The sequence below is a fragment of the Pteronotus mesoamericanus genome, unplaced genomic scaffold (genome assembly GCF_021234165.1).
Source record: "Pteronotus mesoamericanus isolate MK-2021 breed Mesoamerican mustached bat unplaced genomic scaffold, CSHL_Meso_final contig_73, whole genome shotgun sequence".
Classification (NCBI taxonomy): Eukaryota; Metazoa; Chordata; class Mammalia; order Chiroptera; family Mormoopidae; genus Pteronotus; species Pteronotus mesoamericanus.
The window spans coordinates 4187535-4209017 of NW_026555245.1; the positions used below are offsets into that span (position 1 = coordinate 4187535).

Genomic DNA, 21483 nt, shown 5'->3' on the forward strand with positions numbered 1-21483 from the left:
ACCAAACTAAGTCAAATACGTCAGAAAGAGAAAGACAAATACTTATGATTTCACTTATATGTAGAATCTAAAAAACAAAATAAATGAATAAAAAAAACAAAAGTAAACTCATAGATTAAATTTATTTTTTTAGTGTGATAATTGTAAACCTTTCATTTTTCTCCTTCAGGGACAGAACTCTGCCACTTTCCCCTTTTTCTTCCACTCCTGTACTTAGGGGTTCTGTTTTTCCCTGCTTCACAAAGATCACAAGGGTACGATGTTGCACCCAATTTAAAGCTCTCTTCAGAGCATCCAGAAGCAACAGAGAACTGTGCCGGGGACATGAGGCAGGGAGCCCTGGCCTGCCAGGTGGCTTCCTCCCACGCCCCTGCTGCTCCTTACCAGGTCTTGAAACCCACATAGACCAGCAAGAAAAACAGGGACATCTCAGGGAGGGTCTAGCCAATGCCCGTTAATTCACATTAACTGTTGCATAGCCCTGGCCTGTATGGCTCAGTTGGTTGGAGCATTGTCCCATAACCAACGGGTTTCAGGTTCAATTCCTGGTCAGGTCATGCGCAGGAGCCAGCTGATTGGTGCTTCTCTCTCCTTTCCTCTCTCCCTTCCTCTTATTTTTAGCAATGAAAAAAATGTCCTCAGATGAGGATAAAAAAAAATTTCACAAACCCAAGACTTGAGCCAGAGGTTACATGAGCCAAGAGGGTCAGGAGCAATAGGTAAAGATCCAGAGCTTCTGAAATACTGCCTTTGAAAATGCAATCCTTCAAGGAAAAGCCCATGCAGTTTGGAGGAAAACGTGATAAGAAAATGGCCTTAAAATATTTGACATTTGTGGATTTTGGAAGTAAAAAAATCTAAATAAATAAAAAGAGGAGGGGAGTAATAATATCAAACAATTTGGAGAGATCAGATTCCAAAACAGATGTTGACTTTTAGTAGCCAAATTTTAATAATAACAAACAAAGAGACTGTAAATGCCCCAGAGCAAGCAAACAAGTAGCAAACTAAACCATAAAATTAACAGGAAAGTCAAAGAGCTCTTACTCTTTGTGGCCCTGGAACAGCCCCACAGCCCCATAGCCCCACAGCCCACAGGCAAGTAATGAATGTTACTTTCCCATATGACAGGGTTCAGGGCCTCAAAAATTAAGTCTGGATTTGAACCCAGGTATGACCATGGAAACCAAGCATTTTATCACAAAGCAGCACCTGTTAATATAGATAATTCATCAATATTCCAAAAAGCATTCACCCTAAGGTTTACGTTGAGCCCCTCCCTACAATCTCTTTATATTGCATTTTGGAATTTTAAGCTACTATTTGAGACCATTGCTCTAGTGTAGTTTCATTCCATATTCAGAGAAATGGACACAGAAAGATTATATCACTAGAAGAAATTCAGAAAAACAACAGAAGTTAGAGATGTGTTTCTGATACTTTTATTTAGACACGTAAGGCTTAGAATATTAGAACTTAAGGTAGAACATTCTTGGAGAAATATAGAAAACAGTCCTGTACCAATTGGTCTCTAAGTTGTAGAGATGCTGTTTCAGCTACTACTATAATCAGCTCAGCAGCCTATCTTTTCCATTCATTTAAAAACAGTATCAAGCATTTCTATGCCCGAGTACAAGGTATTCAGCAGAGCAAAAGGGACAAAGTATCTGGCTTCTTAGTTTAACAGGCCAATTGGTAAAATATATAGACTACGCAGTTCCAAGCCCAACTGACAGCATGTTCCGGTATTTGTCATGAGTATTGGGACTTTGACATCCTGGCAATATTTAAGGCATCACTCCTCAGAATGTACCACATCTAATGTTTCTAGGAAGATTGCTTTATTTTTTTTTAATAGTTTTTTTATTGTATTTTTTCTATTACCATTTATCCCTCTTATACCCTCTTCCACCTCCACCCACACCCCTCCCCTGACAATCACCACACTCTAGTTGTGCCCATGAGTCCTTTTTCTTTTTTGCTCCCTCCCTCCACCCCCAAACTCCCACCCCCAGAGCTGTCATCCTGCTCTCCATCTACCTGTGTGTCACTATTTTGCTTGTTAGTTCAGTTTGTTCGTTAGATTCCACATATGAGTGAAATCATAAGGTACTTGTCTTTCTCTGACGGACTTATTTCACTTAGCACAGCATGGATGGACCTGGAGAACATCAGGAAGATTGCTTTAAAGGTGTACAAAATGTGAAGATAGATGATAGATAGATAGATAAATACATAATACATATATACATACATACAATATAATAGGCAATTTTGACCACCAGTGTAATCTGTTTTGATTGTATAAAACCTTTCAGCCAACATATATTATCATATACCTCACAGAACTTACTGTGAAGTCTTGAGTGCTAAAACTAGTTCAAAATCTGATAGTAACTCCTCAGGCTTCATACCCACATCACATTGGCCTGCTGGGCCATTTCTATCTTCCATAAACGTACATGATCTACGTCCCACCAATGATCAAGAAGGAAATCTCCCTGGGGAGGAGGTTGCCATTCTTGCCCCAGTCCTCAAGCCTGGCTGTGTCCCCTCAGCAAGGCCATTCAGACACTCAGAGCAACGCCAGGCCACAGCACTTTCTATAGAAAAGGTGGAAGTAAGACTCTCCTGTCACAGTGATGCTGAGCCTGCCGCAGAGAAATCCTGCCACAACAATTGAGAAAGAGGAGTGCTGTGAAATCAGGGCCACAATGGTAGGAAGGGACTGAACAAGTGTAGCACACATGGTCAGGAGAAAAAAGAATGTCAAACTCATCACAGAGACTTGGCATGTCCACAAATGCCAGAGTGCCCACTCATGTTTAAAAATAGAGTCTACTTAAAATCAGTCTGTAGGGTGAGTATGGAAAACTTCTGGCTTGAGAAATGACCTCCAGAGCCTAAATACTGCCCAAAAGTGGCCACAAGCATCTCTGGACTCTTGCACCTCCTCTATCATTTTTGCTCTTGTCTTGTACATCTAGAATTCAAATCAGGCTTTCATAATCAAAAGGGTATTTAATCTGTAGGTATACTATGTCTTTAGATATCCTCAAAACCAAAGGGCCTTGGCCCAAGGGCCAAACTCTACGGGCATGGCAAGATAAGGCCTAAGGTTGAACAGTCTGAGCTCAGATCCCATCTCAGGTATTTCTGGTTGTGCAGCCTGAGTCAAGTAATTCACTTATTTTTGCCTTAGTTTCTTGGTCTGTAAAAAGAGAGATCACAGTACCCAACTCACTGGCCTCTTAGGATCAAATACAAAACTTTTAAAGGCTTTAATGCAGTGAGTATACACCAGTCCAGGTACAAATAAAAGCAAATTCCAAAAGTGATAAGAGAGGTTTGTTTCCTGCAGCTAAAATTCAGGAAGTGGGTAGTACCGAGATGGAGTGGGCGCATTTCCCAAGGCTGCTGGGGACCCAGGTCCCCCTGCCCCAGCTCACTACTCTCATATCACTGGGATGGGGCCCTTGTGTTTTCGGTCTGGGTGGAACCATCCACACACCAGGCAGCAGGACAGAAATAAAAATCAAAGAGATAAAGAGTACTTGCCAGTCATCTCTCATGGAGCCTCCCCAAGCCACCCCACACAGGGCACCACTTCTATTCACATTTCATCGGCCAGAATCTAGTGAAATGGGAATCTAGGAAATGTCTCCATTATCCTGGGTGGCCATGTCATCAGCTAAAATTCTGCAGAAGAAGACATCACACATAGATGGAGGGGGAGGAGTGATTTCAGTAATTTCCTATATTCTAGAAATTATAATATGGTTTAGAAACTGAATGAAAAGAAGAAATCTAAATAAAAAAGGGGTCTCTGTCCGTCTGTACTCCCTGTAACACCTACTGTGGATCTGCAGTTGCTTGAGCAGCGTGGAAAGTGCAACATCAAAGAGAAACCCCAGGCATGAGGTACTCCTGGCTGAAGGGCCTGCCCTTCGTGGGGGAGGCTCTCTGCAGGATCTCCACCCTCAGGACTCCGGCAACTAACGTTTATTTGAGAAATTAAAAGTGGCATGCTGTCAACTGTTTAGAAATATCCGTACACAACACCCACAGTGTTGTTACTCTTTCCATGGAGTGACAGGCTTACACTTAAAACACAGTCACAATTGTAGGAGTTGAGTGAAGTACTAAGGTATCTAGTAATCTGAAATGCTAAATAGACCGGGAAAATACAATGAGCTAAGAAGTAATTATGGGCAGCCTATTACAGACCTACTGACTCCCATTTGAAAGGAAGCAGAGAAGCAGGTGTCTTAAGAGTCATTTTTCAAGCACCAGTCAACACCCACACCACACCCCCATTATTTCTGTTGGAAATCCCAAATAGGAGGCTTTGTTCTTCCTGAAAATGTTAAAAAGCCAAGTTGTGTACTCTTCTGAGGTAAAACAATCCCATTACATGTTGCAAAATACATTCAGAAGCACCTTTGTCATCATTCTTGCCCACTCTGCTCCCCACCACCACCCCATACATACACCCACACACACCCTTTCTTCTTTGTTTAGCTGTAAAAAGCCAGGCTCCATCCTTATGTTCTATAAGGAAGCTTCCAATTCTGCCACCAGGTGGCAGGAATAATCAGCATCAAGAAGCTGAAGCTTCTCATAGAACTGGAAAGTGTCAGGATGCTAAAAGGAACCATAAAAACAGCAACTGTGCTATGTACACGGGTAGACTGAGGCTTACAAAGATGTGATCTCCCCAGTGTCATAATTGTAACTGGTCATCCCTGAGGACCAGCCCTTTCGGTTACCTGTGTCCCATTTTTCCCTCAACTGCTGGATTTTAACGTTTTATAAAAGAAATTGTCAGCGTCCATGAGAGTAAGAATAGTACAATGAGTCCCTGAGTACCCATCAGCCAGCTTCAGCAATTAACAACACTGTGTCATCTTTCTGCTATATATATATTGTCCCCCCACCTACCAGACCTAATAGGAACTACCCAGAGGTACTACACTGATGTACCAGTTACTGCAACATGAAAATCACTGTGGTTCATTAATTCAACAAATAATTGTTAGTGTCTGCTAACCACAAGGAATTATACTCAAGTAAGACATAAACAACTGTAACAAAAGGGCATTTTGGCAAAAGACTTATGCTTAAGACATGTGTGTACTGGAAGTTAGATTTTATTCACGTTTATATACACTTGGGTTTCAATAAATGGAAAATGCAACAAAAGTGGAATTGCAAATTTTTTCTAGATCCTTGGGACCAGCCAAAGAATCAAAGCTAAAAATCAAAGTCATGCATTTGTCCTTTTTTCAAAGACAAGGTCACAACCAACAGTGCTAAGAGGGGATATTTCCTAAAAAGGTATAGGGAACCACAAGACACTGTTTATCTATCAGTTGCCTTATTGGAATGAAGTACCATATAAAAAGGCAAGTTGGGATGAGGTGAGGCAAAAATTGGACTCCCTAAAAAAAGAAAAAAGAGAAATAAGCCAGATCTGGAAACAGCGCAAAGAGGTCAGGAGACCCCTCCAAGAGCAAATCATGCTCAGTTCCCTAAAGTAAAATCAAGAGTGTCTCACACACCAAAAAAAGATGTTTTCTTATTCTCATTACTACCAGAGATTGCTTTAAACCAAGCAAGACACATTTTAACATCTCATAAATCCAACATCTATGAATAAAATGACCTGGCCTATGGCTTCCTATAGTTTGTTTTATTATATAAGTTGAAAGTCTGTGTGATGTGATAGAAAGGAGACTGGAAATCTTCGCCCTTAGCCTCAGCTCTGCTTATTTGAAAATTATATGGCCCAGCAAGGACAACTGTCTTCCTTTCCCTCTTCCTCAAGTTGGACCACACCAATCTTTTCTATCAGAAGAAAAAAAATCTTTGTTTTTTTATGAGCCAAGATTTATTGGTTCTTTCTTCAATCAGCTGATTTGTTTAAATACCTCATCTTTGTCACCTTATCCCTGGACTGCTGTTTGTCCCCATATACAAAAACTAACTCAAAATGGTTAAAGACCTAAATATAAGACCTGAAACAATAAATTACATAGAAGAAAACATAGGCACTAAATTTATGGACCTTTGTCTTAGAGAACACTTTATGAATTTGACCCCAAAGGCAGGGGAAGTAAAAGCAAAAGTAAATGAATGGAACTATATGAAAATATAAAGTTTTTGCACAACAAAACAAACTGCCAACAAAACAAAAAGGCAAAAACCAAATGAGAGAAGATTCAAACAACAGCTCCAACAAGGGGTTAATATCTAAAACATATTACAAACTCATACAACTCAACACCAAACAAACATCTAGTTAAGAAATGGTCAGAGGACCTGAACAGACACTTCTCCCAAGAAGACATACAAGTGATCAACAGATATATGAAAAGATGTTCAACTTCACTAGCTATTAGGGAAATGTAAATCAAAACTACAATGAAATACCACCTCACAACTGTTAGAATGGCTATTATCAACAGGACAAATAATAACAAGTGCTGGAGAGGTTGTGGAGAAAAAGGAACCCTCATTCACTGCTTGGGGAAATGTAAACTTGTAGAGCCAGTATGAAAACAGTAGGAAGGTTCCTCAAAAAATTAAAAATAGAGTTACCATATTACCCATCCAACCCTTTTCTGGGTATCTACCTGAAAAATTTAAAAATATTTGCAAAGACATATGCGCCCCTATGTTTATTGCAGCACTATTCACAGTGGTCAAGACATGGAAATAACAAAAATGTCCTTCAGTAGATGATTGGATAAAGAAGATGTGTTATATACTTACAACGGAATGCTACTCAGCCATAAGGAAAGATGAAATACTGCCACCTGCAGAAACATGGATGAACCTTGAGATTAGTATGCTAACAGAACTACGTCAGACAGAAAAAGTTAAGAACCATATGATTTCACTCATATGTGGGATATAAAACTGAAAGCAACAAATGAACAAACAAACAACAACTCATAGACACAGACAACAGTATGGTGGTTACCAGAGAGAAGGGGTGTGGGGGAGTGTAGTATAGGGTAAAGGGGGTCAAATAAATGGAAATGGAAGATGATTTGACTTTGAGTGATGGGCACACAACGCAATATACAGATCAAGTATCATAGAAACATACACTTGAAACCTAAATAATCTTATTAACCAATGTCATCCCAATAAATTTAATAAAAAGTAAAAAAGTCTTCTAGGCACCATTCTGAAAGAAAATTTATTTTTTGGCTCTGAGATTTGATTTCTCCAACCTGTACTTTGTTTCTAGAATGAAGAAGACATTCATGAAAACCAGAACACATCAGGAAACGACCCTTTAAGAAACAGAGTTGTGCAAAACAGAGAACATGTCAACGCCAAACAGGTACGTCCAGAGATCATTGAGTGAGTTTATTACCATGGTAACCACTGTGCAACAGGCACTTGAGAGCTATGGGGACAGAAAGCAAGGTGCTCAGCTAGCACTCAGAAGGATGAGTTAAATGGCAATTAGACTGTGTAAGGCAGAGTCATGAAGAAAACATACTTGCCCAGACAATGGTTTTGTGTTTATACACCTGTCCTTCGAATGAGTTCTTTGATGGGGAAAGTACCCAGGGTTCTCTGACATGTCACTGTGCACATTGCAAGCTCCACACCTGTGCAGAAAGCACTGGCTTAACCAAGAGCTTTTCAATTTAAAGGTAAATGAGGCAGACAAGAAAGGTTCTAAGATATGCTTCTAAAACAGTGTCCGTCAGGCCCGAGAGCTCCCCTGTGACACCTAAGTCACACGACAGGCTAAAGCGCTCCATCACAGTGCCACTTTTATTTCTGTTATATATTGAATTCTTGGTAGGATCTCATTGGAAGAAAGCCTTCTGCTGTTAAAAAGTGAGCAAATTCTCCACATCAGCCATCTTTCTTTTGATTTTATTTATTTAGAAATTCTGGGTGCCCATTTATTGAGGGGAGAGTCATTCTTGTGATAAAAAGAGTAACTTGTTTGAAGGAGAAAAACAATTCTGGAAAATTATTGCAGCAAAATTCAGAAGACAAAAAAGGAACCTGTAATTTCAGAGAAAATCAGTGCCTAATATCTTGTAATAAAGCCTTTTAATGCAAGTTTACATCCACATGCATGTGTTACCTGGATTGGGATCATGCTATTCATATCTATTTCATTTACTATATTGTAAAAAGTATTCATTTCACTAAATATTATTCAACAACAAAAGAGAAAACAAGACTTCTGTCCACACAAAACCTGCATATGGATGTTTATGGTAGCTTTATTCATAATCACCAAAACTTGGCAGCAACCAATATGTTTTTCAGTAAGTGAATGGTTCAATGGACTATGGTCCACCCAGACAATGGAATATTCTTCAGCGCTAAAAGCAAATGAGTTGTCAAGTCATGGAAAGACATGGGGAATATTAAATGCATATTACTGAATGAAAGAGGCCAATTCAAATGGCTTTGTAGTGTATGACTCCAACTACATGTCATTCTGGAAAAGGGAAACTGTGGAGGCAGTAAAAAGATCAGTGGTTGCCAAGAGGGGAGGGAGGAGGACTGGGCACAGAGGATTTTTAAGGCAGTAACACCACTCTGAATGATACTATAATGGTGGATACATGTTATTAAACACTTGTCCAAACCCACAGAGTATAAAACACTGTTAAGCAAAAACCTTCACTGCCAGAAGATTTTTCTAAAAGAAGTGGTTTATTGAGCCACGTGCTAGCCCAAAAGACCCGGTTCAGGGGCATGCAGACCAAACCAGCAACAGCAGAGCTAGATGGACAAGACAACAGGACCACCATCCTGAGGCTGAGGGGGCTCTTTTATACAGTGAATTTGAGGAAGAAAGATGGAAGCTGTTTTAAAAGAATTTACATTGGCTATAGATGAGCGGAGAGGAGAAGGTGAAGCAAAGAAAATTCTGGAATAGGTGCGTAGTCCATAAGGAAGAAGGGTTTGCTGCTGCTGGATTGATTGTGGGCAACGGTCCAGAAAGTTCATGAGTAGGGGAGATGCGGTAGTGTCTGGTAGTCAGCAATAGCTCTTCAGATAAGAGCTGAAATAGCTGCCTGGAAGTTGATTCAAAGTTTCAACACACATTCAGGAATGTGAACTGTCTTCTGTTGATTTCTGCCCTTGACTGTTAACTGTTCAACTTCTTGTCTCTTCTTCCCGCTGTCCAGCCTATTATAATTTAATTTAGGGCATCTCAGAATTTTTCTCTGTCAACACCAAGAGTGAACCCTAATGTAAATTATGGACTTTGGAGGTTTATTGATTATAACAAATGCACCACTCGGGTGAGAGAAGTCAATAATGGGGGAGGCCATGGAGAGAAAGGGGCAGGGGACATATGGGAAATCTCTGCACCTTCCCCTCTATTTTACTGTCAACCTATAACTGCTCTAAAAAGTCTTTTAAAAAATTGTTTCACAAAATATAGCAGAATAAAAAAAATTAGACACTTTCCTGTTATAAACAGGAATGTGAAGACTGAAAAGTAGCTATGGGATGTAGGAAGAACGGTCCTTGAGGGACCTTGGCAGAAGCCGTCTCCATACAAGCTGGTTCACAGATGGCTGAGCAGGCAGGGTGTGAGGGAGTGGTCACTAAAAGGAAAGGCGACTCTTTCAGGTGGTTCAGCTGTGAAGGAAAGGAAGGTAGATGTTCCGTGACTGCGGGATCAAGAAGATTTTGTTGTTGGTGTTGTTATTTTGTGTTATTTTGCTTTAAAGATGGGAAAGTTAGGGGTGGGGGAGAAGAGAACGATAGTGATGCTTGGCATTCCATAGACAGAAGGTAACTTGGGGCAATTTCACTGTAAAAAATAATTATAATCATTTAAATTGAATATTTATCAAACTTTAATATTGGCCAAGCTGAGGGTTGGATGGGGAAAAAACAAGTAAGAGTCATCTCTGCTTCTGTCCCCAGCACCTGTAGCTTGGACTTAGCTGGTCTTTCCTGCAATTATCCTCTCGCTTTCCTAGTTCCTGGGGTCCAGCCCAGAAAAGGAAGGTACTCTGAGTCAGAAGTACAGGGCAGTTCGGCATCGAACAACTCCATGATCTTTGCGGATCCTTTCAGCTCAAAGACATGCTAATGACTTATTTCTATGAGTTGTGTTAAAGTAAAGAGAACCTATGGCCACAAGGGATATGACAGAAAACAGAAGCTGAGATTTGGCCTAATACCTCTTAGAGCACATTCAAAACCACTCCACACCTGCATGTTTCCCACTTTCCCTCACCATCGTTTATGATAGCATTTTAGACATTATTGCAGAAAGGAGGGAGATAGGAGATTCTCTGCACCATCCCAAGAAAAGGACAGGTTATGGATATTAAGGAGCTCAAATGGTACCTAGAAAGATTATCCATGAAAAGGTGACCCAGGTATATATGTACTTCACACATTAACTAGAGCAAGGTCTAGCTGAGGAAGGGAAATTTTTCCCTTTGGCCCAACTGATAGAAGGAGCCTAGTTTCCAAGGAGAAGTGTATCAGCTCTTGAAGATGCTGAGCTAGTGTTCACACCTGCAGACCAAGCCTTGGGCTGCCAGGAACATAAAACCAGCCTTGGTCTCCATCCTTTGGAAACCAGGGCTGGCTGAGTATAAAGGAAGATTTGTGCAGCCTCTAGTATTAACTTCATTTAGCACTTTCCTGAAAACAGAACTGGGGTTGAATGATTACTGTAGACACAAGAGCGAAAAGCAGAGATATGAATGAGTCTGTTCCCTAAAGAAAAGGAGAAAAGGAAAAATCAACAGCTCCTTTGGAAGAAAAGGGAAAGAAAAGGGTGATTCTGGATTGCGCGTGTGCACGTGCGTATGCGTGTGCGTGCGTCTGTGTGTGTGTGTGTGTGTGTGTGTGTGTGTGTGTGTGTGCGCGCGCGTTGAGGAGGAAAATGTCACCCTGGCTGGTGTGGCTCGATGGATTGAGTGCCGGCCCGTGAACCGAAAGGTCACTGATTCAATTTCCAGTCAGAGCACATGCCTGGGTGGTGGGCCAGGGCCCCAGTTGGGGGCGTGCAAGAGGCAACCAATCGATGTATCTCTCGCACATCTTACTCCCTCCTTTCCCCTCTTTAAAAATAAACAAATAACATCTTTAAAATAAATAACAGAATAAAAGGGGGAAAATGTTTAATAGGAGCTATCTTTATAATAACTTTGTTATTATAACTTCATAAAAAGTTGTTTGCCAAGCAAAAGAGAGCAGGGTCCATGATGCCCAGGATTCTTGTCATTGTGTCTCTGCCCCCCCCCCCAATGTTTGATTTTCAGGGCGAAGAGCAGGTCACTATGGAGCAGGATTCTCTAAGAAATGAAGAAGATGAGGAGGACGATCAAGAGATGCATCCAAAAGGGTACAGGCTTAAACAAGGAAGTAAACTCACCTGCCTCCTAAACAAATGGTTTTGCTCTTTGTTTATCCTCACCTAATTTTTAAACGTCTATTGTTATGCATTAGAGATTGTCACCACCACCCATTCTTTCCCCTCGTTACCCACCCAACCATTTTCAGAAAAATTAATGGAGCGCTACGATAATCAACACAGTAAATTCAAACTGCTGATGTCCTGGGAAACCAATACCCAGGACACTCTTTTAATTACAGGTGTAAATTACTAACTAATTGCTCCAATCCACACAAAAGTAGTTAATTCATCTTCTCAATGTCAATCAATAAGCAATTTGTTTCTCAAAACCGAAACTACTTGCTATTACTATAAGGTATCCTGAAGGTATTCCAAGTCTTTATCGCCCCTTGAGGTAGGAGAAGAAAATTTATTATCTTTATTAATTAATTTATTTATTTATTGGATCAAGAAAATAAAGCTCAGAGAAATAACTTTACTTGAGGTTAGTCAACTAGAGGGGAGCAAAGCTAACTTACAATTTCAGCTTCTGATTCCTAGTCCAAGATCATCTGGTACTCTGTCACAGCACTAAAATATTTGTCAGTTTTCTAAATTCCTATTTAAGTTTAATTTAAATTCCTAAGTCTCTGAGGAACTTGGCTTTTATGTATCAGAGAATGTGTCTGAAGTTGGTCAGAATTAGGATTGAAGATCTTGTCACATAGAGACCATCAAGAAATATTTGCTGCCTCGGAAACCTGAGCGTAGTTCCATCCTTCATTGCACTTCCTGAATCTCTGACCCCGGGGACTTAGAGAGTCCCCTGGGTGGTCAGAGGTCCTCAGGTTTCACTAACATTAATGGGACAAAACAGCCACGGAGCAGCTGAAAGTGGCTCAGCCTAGATAACCAGATGGCAGAAGCATCCATTTCCAGCCACTTTATTGTACACAGTGTCAGGGTGCTCTAATGGACTACACACAAGCCCTGCAATTAAAAAATCTGATAAATCCAGCCTGAAGTAGATGGATGTTCCCTATTAAACATTGCCCTTCACCCCTGCTACTTTTTAACACTATCTCCACAACTGAGGATAATGTATTCTCCTCAATTAGACCATAAAAATTTAGTTTTACTACACTTCTTTTACCTCAACATCTTCTAGAACAGCATTTCTAATTCTCAGTGCACACATTCACACACGTACATAATGACAGAAGTTTTATGAAATAATACCTATCATCACTACACCTGACCTACTCTGACGAGCCCTATTTCTTTTAGTGATGGTTATCATTCACATCCCACTAATGGGTCCCAACCCACAGCTATAAAATCCTGTTCCAGAAAAGCAATATACACTCCTGTTTCATTTATGTAGTAATTCAACAAATGCCTATCCAAGGTGCTGGCAATATAGGGCTCACAGAACTCTATAGTCAGCCAGCTCAACACTTCATAACAAAACCATAAAAATAAGACAATAGGAGTAAAGTGCAGAAGAACACCTCTGTCTGAGGATATGCAAGAAGGCTTTGTAGAAGGGAAGAACTTGGGCTGTGCCCTGAAACTTGAAGGGAGCTGAGATTTGGACATGCGGGCGTGACTGCCAGAAAGAAGGGAACTGGAAGCACTGGCCAGGGAAGGGCCGTCCCAGCAGGGAGCTGAATCCTTTGAGGTCCTAGAGTTTGGGAATCTTTTACATGGACAAGAAGTAGTTGTTCTTGAAATGTTATCCAGTGGCCTGGAAGTAGCAATGGTTAAATGTGAAAGTAAATTCCGTCCACCTGGCCTCAAGTGGGAGGCGAGGCCTCTGTTAGATGTGGCATTGAGGAAAGAGGCACCTGCAAGGAAGCCAGGTTTCAGGACAGGTGTGGAGGGACCAGGAGCACCCCAGGAGAAGTAGAGGACAGTGGGTGTGGGTGCGGCCCTGTGGCCCCTCCAATCTCACTCACCGGTGGTCACGATCTTCCCAAAGAAGTGATCACATGCACACATTACTCACACACTACCCTCCACCTGTAACAAAACCGTGAACAGAAACAGACATACCAACAATTCTCGAACTTTCTGAGGATGCTATATGACAACCTCCTCATTAAAACTCTCAAATCCACAAAATCCTACTTTACATTTCAAGCACCCTGTGAAGTCTGTCAGCTTCCCAATAAAAATTGTGGTGAGCAAAGACCAGGAACCACCTCCTTACTCAAACTTTGTAGAACAAGAGGGATGAGAGTCCATTGGATTTTTTTTTTTAATCAATATTTAATGACTCTGGCTTACAAGCTAATGGAGGCCCTCAGAGCCCAGTGAGAAATATCCTCATCCTATGTATTATTTTCAGCTTTTGGTTAGTCATCAACCTTGCCCACTCTAGTTCCAGGAAGAGGCCTCTTGTGTCTCTGTAATCTCTCAGCACTTGGCACACCCATTCTTCAAAGGTGGATCCAAGCCATGGCTGAGCTTAGTCTACAATGAAATGAGTTTCCCATTTCCATTTTGTAGGATATATATGCTTCATGAATTTGTTCGTTAGCTTGCTTTATTTACAGAGCCTCATCTAGCCGTAATATACCAGTTCGTTTCATGTTGTTGGCATTTACTTCTGCCTGACATTTTGCTTTTGTGTTGTTACAGATATCTGGCAAGGAAGTATGCTACAGTGTGTGCTTTTTGTAAGAAACACAAAAGAACCATTCGGCACATCACCTGGGGCATCTTATTAGCAGGTAAATAACAAACAGGGATGGGGTACCAGTGTCTCTCTTCGAGGGTCCCCCAAATAGTATGCTGAGCTTTCTATGGAAGGAAAAGAAATATTCCCTTCCTCTGGACCTCATGAATCATCCAGAGAGGCAGAGAAGTAAATCAGGAAGGCCCTGAATTGCAGGTCCAACCTGGGAGTACCTACCTAGATTATCTCCCTGTCTCCCTAATTTTGGTCACCCACTCTGTACCTTTTTTGTTGTGATGTGGATTTGAAAGCTGGTTAATGCAAATCCAGTTAACTGGAAAACACGACAGTAATCACAATGTGGTAATCTAATTGCAGGAGGAAATATAAGCAATTGATAAGTACTTTATGTAGATACAATGCTGGGAGTTGCTTAGGGAGGTATACTCCACTCCTCTTGCCTGAAGGCAGAGCTGTACTGTCTACAGTTCACCCTTGAACAATGCAAGGGTTATGGGCACCAACACTCTGCATTCACCTCCACATACAGTCAAAAACCCGTTATAATTTGACTCCCCTCAGAACTTTACTAACCGCCTACTGTTCACCTGAAGCCTTGCCGATAACACAGTTGATTAACACGTATTTGTATATTCTCTGTATTATATATTTTATCCTTACAATAACGTAAGCGAGAGCAAAGAAAATGTTATTAAGATCTTAAAGAAGAGAATCTACGTTTATAGTATTTATTTTTAAAAATCCACAGGTAAGTGGACCCACACAGTTCACACCTGTGTTGTTCAAGGGTCAGCTGCACACAGAAGAGCAGCATTATTTTCTCTCCAACGCAAAGGAATCCACCCATTTTAAAGAATACTCCTATCTGTAAAACATGACCCCTACCACTCAATTCCACAGAAATTAACCCAAGACTCTGCCCCATCAAAGGCAGTGGTTTTGCTGGTGCTCACACAGCCAAACAGGGAAGAACAGGGCTATAAGTTTTCTCTGTACTGGTCCAAGGAGTATACTGCAGGGCTTGCATCAAAACCACACGTCCTGCCTCCACGGTACAAAACTGAACGGACACGCATGACTGTGTTCCCATTAGACTTTATTTGTAGAATACAAATACATATATACAAATACAGCTGTACTTGCTACCTATAAAAACAAAGGACAGGCCAAATGTGTCTTACAAACAAAGCCGTGTTTGCTGACCATTAATGGGAAAGCCTTGTTGTTCTTATCCTAGAATCTCCTCTTCAAAAGCAGCCACCTCGGTCAGCACCCCCACCACTTTCCCTTACAGATTCTTTGGCCTTTAGAGATGGTTGATACGGCACTTAGAGATTTTGCTACTCAAACTAAGGCCAAATCTGAGCTGCAAACCAGGAGAATCAATACCTTTTTGCTAATGGTTGCTTCAGCACCAGGGCTTTCTCTGCTAGACGTTCACCTGCTGAGTCTGGCTAGATACCAGAAAAAGGTAGTTAGTACTAAGGGAGGGGCCCAGTGATCAAGCATCAAGATTCAAGAACTCAGAAGATTCTATAAGAAAAAAAGACCTAGCACCCTGTCCTCCTTGCATTCATGGTGAGACTGTTAGGAACTTAAAATCAGAGACGCCAATAGTCACATCAAGAATATTAGAGCGCCCTGACCAGTGTGGCTCAGCAGGTTGGGCATCATCCCCGTCAGGGCATGTGCCCAGGTTGCGGACCCAGGTCCTGGGTAGGAGGGCATGCAAGAGGCAACTGATCAATGTTTCTCCCCTTCTCTTTCTCCCTCCCTTCTCTTCTCTCTAAAAAATAAATAAATAAAGTATTTTTTTTAAAAAACAATATCAAGAGCACTCCTTTATTCAGTGGTTTGTTCACGGAACCTGCCCTTGGCTGAGCCAGGTCAGGGCTGGAGGCTGGTCTCCTGCTGGTGTTGGTGATGCTCTCTGTCTGCCTTTGCGTCCTGGACAGCTTACCTGGCTATGGTGATTGCAGCCTGCGTGCTGAATTTTCACAGAGCCCTTCCTCTTTTCGTGATCACCCTGGCTGTCATCTTCTTTGTGATCTGGGATCACTTTATGGCCAAATATGAACCTCGAATTGATGCGTTCCTGTCTCCTGGCAGAAGACTCCTGGACAGCCATTGGTTCTGGCTGAAGTGGTAAATACAGTTGGTTCTCTCATTACAGTTGGGAGGGGCGCTAGGTTTTTTCCAATGCTGTTCCAAAAATTTGGTCTGAAATTGCTTCCTCATTTATGCGATATTGCAGCTAGAAAGAACCTCAGGGATGACATGTTAAAATATCTTCATTTTACAAACAGGAAGGCAAGGCTTAGCTAAGGCAATGACTCATTAAAGATGGGTTCAAACGGCCTTATAAACTACCCTAATTTCAAGTGCTGCTAAATGATAAAATGTCCGAAACAGACCATTCTACTTGGGAAGGTGGCTTCCTGCTCAGGCCTCCTTGGGAGGAGGAACCTGGGAGGAAGAAGCCAACTTTTTCCTGTAGGACCTTGTGTCCTGCAGGGGACCACCCCGAGCTCTCCCCTCCGTCTCTGTCTGTGGGACCTCCTCTCCTTCCAGATGGCCCTCCTGAGTAGAATCCAGGGCTGGTTTTCCCCAGCATGGCCCTCATGGGATCTACTTGGAAACTTCACACATCCTTGGCCTAATAAACCAGGATTGTGCAATATCAACAAAGCACCCTTTCTGCCTCTAGCCTCCAAGCCATGAATGAGACTTGTCATACCTGCCAGGTTCCCCAGGGAGTCAGAACCCAGCCTCAAGTCCAACTTAGCTCTCTGAGGCTCGGCTAAGTTGCCTCAACTGCAGAGAACACATCTCAAGTTCTCCCTTAAAAAGTAACACCTCACCCATCTCCCAAAACAGAGGTGAGGCCTCCCCGTAGACCCCTCAAAGAAATAACAAGACTGCTCCCTCCAAATATCCATTTTCCTCTCTGACTTCTTCATACATCCTTGAACCAGCAAAGAGCCCAAGAGTTGTGAAGTGAGGGAGACACATTGCTTAATTTTTTGGCTGTCTGCCTTTATAGCTGCAACCAAAGAGGATCTGTTGCGATTTGTAGAAGCACAACTTCCTGGTGCCAGGGTTTGTTACTATTGTTAATATTTTTTTGTTTGGTCGTTTAAGCCTGATTGAGATTTTCAAGTTGGCAGAGCAAATAATGCAAAGCCTTCTTTCCCCGGTTCTCATAGGGTCATTTGGAGTTCACTGATCCTGGGGGTTATCCTCTGGCTGTTCCTTGACACCGCCAAACTGGGCCAACAGCAGCTGGTGTCCTTCGGTGGGCTCATCATGTACATTGTCCTGCTATTTCTGTTTTCAAAATACCCAACCAAAGTAAGTACAAAATGGATCTTTTGGGGTGGTTCCCCCTTTTTTCTCAAATTAATGCTCAAAATGAATGTGTAAATTGCTCAAATTAATGAGCGTGGGACAATTTAACTGTTACTCAATATTTGTCTCAATTTGCTATGATATTTTAGGTGCCTAGGGTACCTTTCTTCCAGAACTTTCATTGTACAGTTACTCTCTCATTTTTCACTCTCAGTGATTTTCTGGTTATACAACCAGTGAGCTGGTCTCTCCTGTCAAGTTCAATTGCTGCTCAAGTACCCCACCTCCCTCTGTGAAACACAAATACAAAATACAAAGAAAACTCATCCATTTTGATCCAGATTTCCGCAGACCAGCAAATAATCTAATATTCTACCATTGGATTCCACAGTTTATCAAATTTCCATTTGCAATTTAGGCTGTTTCACTCCAAAACTTTGTTCTTAAACAGTTTTGTTCACACGGAATTCAATTCTCATCCTTATTCTGTCAGCCTGTAACCCATTAAATGGGCAAGAATTCTGAGACATTGAAGCTCACGTACATGACTGACGCAGCAAACTCTGGAAGACTTACTGAGTGAAAGGGTGACTCAAGGAATAAAAAAGTCACCTAATATGATCTCAGTTCTTTGCCCTGTTCTGGTGAACGTCTCCACTGTGTTCTATGTCTCCAATCCCATAGTTCTTTGCAGGCCACTCATCTCTGCACCAAAACTGAAAGCAGATGATTATCCATTACTGCTATACTCTCTGGTTCTGCATTAGAGTTAATCGGTGCCTTTTACAGTGAAATGAGAGCCCCTCAACATAGTGGAATTTCACTTAATTTACTTACAAATCATCAGATCAACAAACCTTGGGCACACAGAGAAGTCATGTTCTGCCTTTCCATTTTCTAGGTAAAGGAAATAATGGCACGTATCTAATGTGACGAGCACAGCTAGAAAGGCCAGGTCCTTCCTCCTGTAATGGCCCTTCTAAGCTCACTCTTGGGGCTGTTTTTTTGTGTGTTTTTTTTTATCATGACATAATGGTTACGTACTCGCCCAGGACTGAAGTTTTCGAACTCTGGATTAACAAGAGGAAATGCAACCCTGAGATGTTTGAGTGTGATTCTGTCAAGGGGTTCTCTGCTCATGGCCGCCTTGGCCTCCCACGGAAGGCAGGTCACAGGCCGTACAGCAGAAGCTTCTAAGAAAATAGTGATCTTTTGGACCTTGTTGCTGAGTTTAGCATTCATTTTTTAATAAGATATATCTCTTTCTCCTTCTGTACAGGTTTACTGGAGGCCTGTCTTTTGGGGACTTGGGTTACAGTTTCTTCTTGGGCTCCTAATACTAAGAACTGAGCCAGGGTTTATGGCCTTTAATTGGTTGGGCAAACAAGTTCAGGTAAGTTGGGTTCAAATGAAAACCTTGCTTTTATAACGGTTTTAACATTTGGATATAACGCTCAAGACGTGTCAGAAATAGGTTTGTCTGCCTTAGTTGACCCAAATTTTAATTCTGTAGCATGAGTTAGACAAATAATTTTGTTTATGCAAGTATGTTAATCCATCTAGTTTATTAATACTATGGTTGTCCCTTACCCATGTCATCCACTACTTCACACCCTATCCTGATTACCCCCTTTATTCTGCCAGAGGGTGTCACACTTTTAAAATGATTCTACAGGTAGAGAAGAAACAAGCTTTCTTTGTATCTAGTGGTAACTAGTGCCACCTATGTGCCATTTGTGACTTGCTGGAGCAATTAACCACACCTGGCTCTTTCTTGAACATTCTGGAGTCAGACTGAATGTCAGAAATGACAGAGAACCTGTATGCAGGGATTGTTCAAGAATACACTTTTATGCCTTCCAGGAGTAGGGGAAAGCCGAGAAAGTTAACTTTCCAAGTCTATCCAACAAGTTTGCTGGGTCTCCACCCTTTGCAAAGCCTAGTAGGGCCTGTGAATTGTAACTGCTGCTTCCGTGGTCGTAATGATCTTTTTTCCTTTCTTCAACTCAGACATTCTTGGCATACACTGATGCTGGTGCTTCATTTGTCTTTGGTGAGAAATACACAGACCACTTCTTTGCATTTAAGGTAAAGCCAAAAACCAGGTATATACCTGCCAGGCATGTCGTAGGTGCATAGCATATTATTACCCTTTTTCATTTACAACTACATATGAAGCCAGTGGACTGCAAACATTTTACTTTGTTACTATGGTATTAAAAGAAACACCAGAGGAAGTCGGAAATATTAAAAAAAAAAAAATCTTTAGGCGGGGGCCTGGTAGCATTGCATGAGATACTTATGACAATCACATGGGGTAATAGTATGGGAGATTTCAGGGAAAAGAGCAATGCGTACCTGGCAGTGAATAGGGCCAGGATTGGTTATAGCTCTGTGCTTGGGAAACCGCTCAGCCTCAGGCACACAAGGACAGCTGTTCACCCACATCACCTCTGTTCTTCCGGAGCCATCCCCGTGCTAAATCTGCCACATCTTTCCTTGAGCACAGCCTTTGCGTAGGCCAGCTTGGAGGCTAGGCCTTCTCCCAACCAAAAGAGAGATGTTTCTCTGCAGAAGAAAGGCAACCTGGCCCCATGCCCAGGCCTAATAGGCTCACTCCCAAGGCTCCACAAGCCCCAGGGAGCTCACCTTCCTCTTGGGAAATCCCTATAAATACCTGTTGCTGAGTCAGAAAGATACAGGTGGCTTTTTATTCAGCTTTTTTTTTTTTTTTTTTTTGTAGTATGTTATTGTTCCTATACTTTTAAATTGTTTGCTCACTTAAGAACTCCAAATTTACCTCCAACGTACTCAGTTGGAAAATCAGTTAGGCCAACTGTTCATGGTGAATCTTTTTTTAAACGGCCAATTTTTTAAACTTTTGAGTTCATGCTTTGGTGCTGAGGTAACTGAGCCAGCTCTGAAAGGTCAAGTGTATATAAATTGAGATTGAAATATGTTCATATCGTGAGTTTAATTCAGAACCTGAAAACATAAAGTCACAATGAAGAAGTCACTCGCTGCCCAGTCTGTCTGAGTGCCTTCAGAATGTGTCCCCCCAGGGGCAGTGGCCTCCATCCTTTCTGCCAAAGCATAATCCCTGTGGGAACAGCGGCGGGATGAGCCCCTCCAGCTCCCTGAAGCTTTCAGGAAGGCTCTGCCTGCCCATTAGAGACAATAAAAGCACATGAGTGAGCTCTCAATAATGGCACAGGATGTCTTTTAATATATATTATTAATAGATTTTTCTAAATTAGATCTCGTACAAATTGTCTTCGGTCACTTTGTGCCTCTGGTGGCAGCTTATCTCTGGCCACTTAGCTGGGGAGCAGAGGGTTTGGAGGGGTGCGGTGGGGGAGGGGCGCGGAGGGACGCAGACCACAGCCGTGCAAGCTCTGCAGGGCAGAAGCTGCTCCCTGTAGACACACGGGCTGCATCGAAGGCACCCAAAGAGCATTGGGAAAATAAGAACTAGAAAAAGACAACATTTTGTTATCACAGAAGGTAACAAGTTTACCCAGTTTAATCATTTCAGTGGTTCAAAAATCTGTAAGTAAAATCATCATCACCTTAAAAACTAAATGAACGAGCGCTTACTCCCTAGGAGGCGAGGTATGTAAGAACTCATCACGCTGTGTCTGATCCCGGCAGCCACTCTGAGTGAGAATCATAGGTTGCTCACCCAGGTTGCCCACTAAAGAGCCATGGCACCCATGACTGTTTCATATCAGAACAACAAGAATATCTGCCAGTACCCTTTTCTTTGTTGATCTAGTTATTACGAATGCCCCTAAACCTTCATTCCTTCTCTGAGAACTCACGTAAGATGAGCTCATCATAGCAGAGAAAAATATGTCAAGTTTCCTATGAAATACACTCAAGCTTACCCAGAACAAATTAGACTAAGAAACAGTCAGTGGGGAAGCTGCCTAATAGAAGTGTTGCATACTTCAAGAGGAGTTTCTAGTACTGATACGATGTCTCAGAGGGGTATGGGAGCAGAAAGGAGGGCAGACAGGAGACTGGTCTGAGATTTTCTCATGCTGCTGGGGCCCACGTTAACCTGCGCTCCCTT

General features: G+C 41.9%; 1 protein-coding gene across 1 annotated transcript in view; it reads left to right on the forward strand.

Annotated features, from left to right (window-relative positions):
- SLC28A3 (solute carrier family 28 member 3) overlaps positions 1-21483 on the forward strand; it is a 54762-nt gene that overhangs the window by 19278 nt on the left and 14001 nt on the right. Inside the window, exons 3-9 of the mRNA XM_054583302.1 lie at positions 7259-7354; positions 11286-11368; positions 14003-14094; positions 16016-16205; positions 17267-17411; positions 18688-18801; positions 19419-19496. Of these exons, the coding sequence (XP_054439277.1) occupies positions 7259-7354; positions 11286-11368; positions 14003-14094; positions 16016-16205; positions 17267-17411; positions 18688-18801; positions 19419-19496 (798 nt within the window). The remainder of the gene's footprint in view (positions 1-7258; positions 7355-11285; positions 11369-14002; positions 14095-16015; positions 16206-17266; positions 17412-18687; positions 18802-19418; positions 19497-21483) is intronic.